Source organism: Hylaeus anthracinus, unplaced genomic scaffold (assembly GCF_026225885.1).
Source record: "Hylaeus anthracinus isolate JK02 unplaced genomic scaffold, UHH_iyHylAnth1.0_haploid 11985, whole genome shotgun sequence".
Lineage (NCBI taxonomy): Eukaryota > Metazoa > Arthropoda > Insecta > Hymenoptera > Colletidae > Hylaeus > Hylaeus anthracinus.
Genome location: NW_026534333.1, coordinates 11,646,588 through 11,653,976, shown reverse-complemented (window position 1 = coordinate 11,653,976; position 7,389 = coordinate 11,646,588). Strand labels below are relative to the sequence as shown.

General features: G+C 39.2%; 1 protein-coding gene across 2 annotated transcripts in view; it reads left to right on the top strand.

Annotated features, from left to right (window-relative positions):
- Window positions 1-7,389, top strand: part of LOC128886836 (DNA ligase 3) — a 61,792-nt gene that overhangs the window by 22,953 nt on the left and 31,450 nt on the right. For both annotated transcript variants that reach the window (XM_054142018.1, XM_054142017.1), the window contains exons 2-3: window positions 3,552-3,870; window positions 5,941-6,258. In XM_054142018.1, the coding sequence (XP_053997993.1) occupies window positions 3,555-3,870; window positions 5,941-6,258 (634 nt within the window). In that variant the 5' untranslated portion in view covers window positions 3,552-3,554. The remainder of the gene's footprint in view (window positions 1-3,551; window positions 3,871-5,940; window positions 6,259-7,389) is intronic.

Genomic DNA, 7,389 nt, shown 5'->3' with positions numbered 1-7,389 from the left:
GGTTCACAATTTCGGTGTTTATAACGTATCAAACATTCAGCAACTTCCTAAATTGCATGTTCATTTCAATTGATCAAACTCGCGTGAAAATTTGCAAGTTCCATAAGAGTCTATGTTAAAATTCCAAAATTTTTATATCCGTTTTCATGAAACTGTGATGGTCAATTTAAATCGAAATAGGCTCGTATGATTCATATTTAATGAAATAACAATCAAGCGAAGTTTTGTTAAAATCCTACATGAAATAAATCTTTGGAATAGCTACTTTAAGATACAGCTACTTCCCCTCTGCAGTTAAACGTCGATCTACGATTTAGCGATCAACAAATTGATTCGGATAGGGATAACAAACAAATGAAAAAATCTGAATAAGGTAAATAAGGAGGTTATTTACCGAGTTGCACGTGAAAGTTGAATTCTTTACGGTGGCGGCGGCGATAAAAGCGTGAAAGGTGTTGATGATACCTCGCTGGAAATGGAGAAGTTGGCGAAACGAGAAACGTCTGGGCGTGGGCGATAACTTTCGACACAATTTGGACGAAGTTCTCAAAGATGCGAGCCAGTTCTCGACAAAGATAGCTGCTCGCGGAAATTAGCGGACACCGCGGATTTACGATCCGCGGGAACTTCCGTATTCGCGGTGGAACTTCGATTGTTTATCGCGATATTGCGCAACATTTGAATTATTGCTGGAAATTGGAGCTCCGTGCGCTATTGTCGTCCCTAAGTTTTACTTTCCAATCAGGGAAGTACAGCTCAGGATTTGGCCTACGACGACACAGTATAAACATGGGTCAAAATCCTGTATAGAGGGGACGATGTTACCAAAAGCATAGAAGAGGAGAAGAGGATTAATAGGTATAAATAGCTTTCGTAAAAGATTAATGCAAACACCGAAGGCGTATTCCGGCTCGGGAAACCGGAACGTCGATGATAAACAAAGCAATACTAACTGCAGCCAATGCATATTCGGTGCTATTTCCTATATTTTGTCGGTTATGTTTCTTCGTCATTCATAGACTCGTAATACCGACAGAAATCACCAACTGGTGCTAGTACGACAATTTTGTAGAACTTTGTATCGAATATGGATAATAGAGAACAACTTTGTAACTCGGTACACTTCTGCTAACAAATTATCGAAAGATTAACCCTTTGCACTCGAGAGGTGACTCTCAGTCAGCATTAGGTTACACGCAGCAAATCTACGATACCTAACGTTTCTTTAGGTTTAATTTCTTTGGAGCTCCAGGTGTCGATAAAATGATTGTCAGCGAGGTAAAGGTGACCTTATTCTCAAATCTAGATAGCTCAGAATTCATGGCAATAGAATGTTAAGAAACATCTCGAGTTGCTGGCAGATACCAGAAAAAAGGCCTCGAGTGCAAACGTTTAATAAATCCTCTTCGTCTTCTAACGATTTTCCTAGTTCACGAAAGGACTCTATAATTCCTAACTAACGTACACTATTTTACTGTTTTACTATTTCTCTTACAATTCGTTAATTCTGTAATTCCAAAGATTAAACCTACATTCCCCTTATGACGAATCAAAAAGTTTCAGGACAGTCTTGTCTACGAGAGTCAGTAAAATGTTATGCCATTTGTCTTCATTCTATTATGTTGATGCACTCATTGACATTTAAACCCTGCCTATTTTGGATTTGTCGAACGGTTTAGTTATAGCAGTCATTTTTAGCCACTAGATCCATTAAGGTAGAAGCGGAGCAAAAATTGATGAAAAGTCACGGCTCGTTAGGTCGAACGCGATGGAAATGTCGAGCGGCGGCTGATTTATTTCCAATCGCGATTTTTATCGCCGTTTTCCAAACAATGTCTGACCAATCGGGTCGCTCTTCCACCGATCTTTTCGAAATTGTAATCTCCCGACGTCTCTGCGATTCTTTTTTCTACCTATTTTTCCATCAACGTGACGCACGTAGTAAACGTAACCGCTTTTGAAAATTAGAAAAGGTCAAGGGTACGTAATTAGGTCGAGCAATTCTTTTTTCGGTCAAAGGAATCTGTTTATTTTGATATTCAGGGAAAAATTGCTGGTCTCCTTCAGCGATGACAATAATTATATTAATTTAGTTCCACGGCCGAGAATGGTATAATAAATTTGTGTTGAAATAGAAACGAAACTCGAGAGTTCAAGAATTTTTGATAAACGTTCTCGAGCAGTTCAGCTTCTGTAATCCTTGGGATTGAATCGCGTAAGTGGTAGAGGTAAGGCAATGGTCAGACGCGCGACGCATTATCGTCGATTTCCACTGGTGCTGGAGAGACGCGACGTTTAGGTGACGCTCGCGATCGGCAGAAAGAATTTCAGACTCTACTGGTTAAAGTTTTCGGTCGAACTACATAGTCAAGCCAAAGATAAACCGTTCGTTGAATAAATTTACTTCAAATAAATAGTTATTCTTCGTTCATCGAATACGGGTAACTAGAGTTATTCGAATCTTTCAAATACATGTAATCTTATGAATATTTATACTTTCTATGTCTATCGAAGAAATTTGTCTAAATTAAATGGCTGGTTTGATACCGATCAAGTCGCTATAAATACGTCCATGAATAAACTATACATATGTATACATTAGTAATAAAAAATTTCTTAAGAAACATCAAACGTATCATGCAATTTAGATAAATCTCTTAAATAAACATGGAGGGCACATTTACTAACTACCAAAGCAAAAGGGTGGGTTTCGAAGTAGTATTCAAGTGCCCTCGAGAATTTGCGACCCCGTTTGTTTATAATTCCAAACAGATTAATTCTTCGCCAGAACGGGAACATTTCACAGAACATTTCTAAATTACTTTCCTACTTCTTTTTTCATGTTTACAAATCCATCGAGTGGAAAACAAGGAAACATTTCGAAGTAATCCTGCTCTTTGCGCTAAACCTTAAAACGAAGGATTCTGTTATCTCGTATTACAACTTTTCTCCGGTCTGTGCGTTTGGAATATGACGACAATGGGATGAACGAGACACCACTATTTAAAAAAAATTTTAGACCGATTGTTTTCATGACTTTAAGTGTCTCTCCATTCGCGCGACTCTTTATAATAGCCAAACTGAAAACGTAAGTAGCTAGTCGACAGAAGTATTATTATTTGGAGCTAATGCCTTCCCTGGTCAAGGATGAATAAATGAATGGCAAAATAATGTACAGCAAAATCATAGACACATAGATCTTAACATGGTAGATTCGCCAGAGTAAAACGTGCGAAAATTTCTACGAAGTTTAAGTTTCGTTTGGAGACTATTGAATATTAGATAATTCAACATTCGTCGAGGTATTGAATTTTTGAACCTCGCCAAATTATCGAATCATATTCAAATATAATTTTCTTGATGGGTTGCCTTTGGAATTAATTTTTTTTTAGTTCCTTAACGAGAAGTCCTAATCACCCATTTCTGGGTTTTACGTTTACGTCGTTATTAAAATTCCACTATTCCGATATAATTATTCGAATTATTACCATTCGACGACGATATTCACGAATAATCGCATGCTGAGTTTCCATGCTGGTTGGCTATTTCAGACGATGTCGGACGAGGAGGGAGAACAGGAAAAGCCGTTCGCGGTGGAGCGCGCGGTAACCGGCCGCGCGAAATGCAAGAAGTGTAAGTGCATCATCGATAAGAATTCGGTGAGGATCGCGAAGCTGATGGCGAATCCGTTCACTGCGGGCAAGATGAAGGCGTGGCATCACGTGACCTGCCTGTTCGAGGTGTTTGCGAGGCAGAGAGCCACCACCAAGAGGATAGACGATCCCGCAGAGGACATCAGCGGCTGGGATGATCTCTGCGACGAGGACAAGAAGATCGTCCTTCAGAAGATAGAGGATTTCGAGAATTCTAGTAAACGTTTAACATTACTCCTTTCTAGCTTTTCGTTTGTTCTCTGATCTGGTGTCCTCGACGATGGAGTAGATTGACTACTAGACTGCTAGGATACTAGATTGCTAACACATTAGACTACACGTTCACGAGATACTATAGACTACCTGGTTAAAAGGCCACCAGACTGCTAGTACATTGGACTACTCATCCTTTAGATACTAGACTACTCGATTACCAGATTACCAAAACTGTTAGACTTCTAGACTGCTAAACTACCTAATTACCAGGCTACTAGTCTAGACTACTCGTTCTCTAGATACTAGAATACCCGATTACCAAATTACTAGATTTTTAGACTTCTAGGCTGCAAAATTACCTAATTACCAGGCTACTAGTCTAGACTACTCGTTCTCTAGATACTAGAATACCCGATCACCAAATTACTAGACTGTTAGACTTCTAGGCTGCAAAATTACCTAATTATCAGGCTACTAGTCTAGACTACTCGTTCTCTAGATTGCTAAATCTAGACTACCCGATTGCTAAATTACTAGATTTTTAGACTGCTAGACTCTTAAACTACCTGATTACCAGGCTACTAGTACACTGGACTACTCGTTTTCTAGATACTAGACTATCCGATCACCAAATTACTAGACTGTTAGACTTCTAGGCTGCAAAATTACCTAATTACCAGGCTACTAGTCTAGACTACTCGTTCTCTAGATACTAGACTACCCGATCACCACATTACTAGATTTTTAGACTGCTAGACTGCAAAATTACCCGGGTATCAAGCTACTAGACTATCAGACTATTACTTACTACTAACACTTGTGTGTTAGACCACAAGACTAGCAAACTCTTAGTCCATTGAAATATAGCCTGTCCAGATCACTATACCAATGTATTGTAGATAAGACTATGGCACTGTATTATATACTATTACTATGTAAGTGTGGTATCACTACATTCTTCTGCTAATTTCTGCAATATACTAGAATTATATATTATTACTAGACTGCGGATCTTTACGCAAACTGAAATCTTTGTAAACGTGTCTACAAAAATGAAACCTAAATAGAAATTTATTTTATTCTGCCAATATTACAACACGAACTTCACTTTCAATCTTTTTCATATTCCTGCATATTGTTTGCATTTTGTAGGTTCTCGTACATTCCGATTTCCTATAAATTGCATAAAGATCCGCAGTCTAATTATTACGATAACAAGCAGTATAGTACTCAAGCAGTTCATGGTGGTTGAATCGTGGATACTTTTTAGCAGTTTCGTTAGTTCTGAATGTTGATCGCGTACTCGATACCGATCGCGAGTTTCACACTTGCTCTCGTCGCGGCGATAACGAATATTCGAGTAGTTTCTCGACAACCCGCGGAACGGCCGGTGCGCTTATCGCGCGACGTGAAACGAGCGGAAACGTATTAATTGCCGTTCAATTAAATCGCGCGACGTACAAATTGTACGGGCCATAAATCACGTTTGGAGTAGACTATCGCCTATTAGAGCGATTGAACGTCTCCCGTTCTGGCGACTATTAATACGACCGTAATCGATCCTCGGAAATCGAGCGCCACGATTATAACGACCCCGTTATGATCTTCGCGAATCAATGAGAGAGCCAATTACCAGATTCTCCTGTTCGAAGGGATTCCGTGTTCGAGCATGGATTTCTTCCCCGTATTTGTGATTTCTGCTTCGAATTACGGGGAAATGCACGCTGGAAACATCGATCGAACGCGTGGAGTAATTGACGATCGGAGTAATTCTGATAATTATAAAATAAAAAAAAATAATTGTGTTAAGTATGTAGCATGGAAGTTTAAATTGTAGTATTACATGTCCAAGTAGAGGGTATTATAATAATAGAATAATACGCTAGTATGGTAGCATAATGTCACAGTGCCATTGCGATATAATATTATAGTGACATTGTACTCTAATAATCTGGTGATCTAAAGGCGCGGTACGAGAACAAAATAAATCTCTTCTACAAGTAAATTTAATTTCGTTCAATTTTCAGTTCTCCCGCGCTAATTTCTAATTCGTCGAATGTTTCTCTGTCAGGTCCGTTCAAGACTGTAAAAGCGAAGAAGGATGAATCAGTTTCCCCGAAGAAACGTAAACCACCCCCCAGCGAGTCTAACACACCAGTCAGCAAGAGGGCAAAGCAAACGAAGGAGAACAGCGCCGCGTCCTCCAACGAGGATTTGCCGTCTACTTCGAGTTCGAACTCGAAGAAAGGTCACGAGACAGAAACAGGTCCGCACAGAGACGACACTTTCCATGAGTTTCAGAGGGTTTGCCGCGACGTGGCCAAAGTTGACGCCTACACCGACAAGACGGCTGTCGTGAAGAGACTGCTAACTAAAGGATCGGATGGTGGTAAGTCTTTATAGTTGCGAATAGCAACTATTCTCTTCTCTCGCTTCGACGCATCGTTCACTGCAGGGTATAGTTAGGTTCCGTAATTTGTAGTAAATCATAGTTACTGTACTATAGAGTACAGTATATTTAGTATACAATGTAGTACAAGTTGGTAAGTATACCATATACTACATGTAATAATATAATTAGTACGGAAAATAGTGTAATATGGTACGTATACCATGTACTGTATGTAGTATATAATTTAATATATTTAGCAACTACTTTCGACTACTTTTCTCTCTCGTTTTGATGCATTGGCTACTGCAGACTTAGGCTCGGTACTTTATATTTAATCATGATTAATGTACTCTGGAGTACAGTATATTTAGTATAGAATGTAGTACAAGTTGGTAAGTATACCATATATACTATATATAATAATATACTTAATATATAATGTAGTATAATATGGTAAGTATAGCTTATACTATACGTACTAGTATATTTAGTATAAAAATGTAGCATAATCTGGTACATATACCACATACTATACAGACTAGTATATTCCTGTACTACTTCAAAATTTCTAAGCGTCACTTCGCCACGCTATTCAAGTATCGAGTTTTCCCAGCACTTACAAGAGCTTGAGAAAAAAATGACACGCAGAGTTCATTTGATATAAGACAACACCTGTGCCGAACTCGTTTCGCTTTAATAAAAACTTCGCGGCCTACGTTCTTTGTCCGCGACTTCGACTTCCTCGATAGACCTGGATCAACGTTCAAAGTCGTTCGCCGATCGAATTGCGTCGCGTTTTGTGGGCGTCGACAAATCGGAAACGACGCGCGCCGCGACCCGACCGAATTTCGTAATGTTCACAAGGGGTCAAGGTTCCCGCCGTACTCGCGCGACTTGTGAATTACGAGTCGAGTTAAGCTTCACGCGAGCGAACCCGTACGTTACAGTCACACTAGTCTGTGGTATAAGAAGTTATAGAGCAGTAGTAGTTCATGATAGAGTAGGCCGTACTATAAGAACTTATGGTGCAGGAGTTTAATGTATAATACATAAGAACTCACAGTGCAGTAGTAGTTTATAATATAGTAGGCCATACTATAAGAACTTATGATACAGGAGTTCACTGTA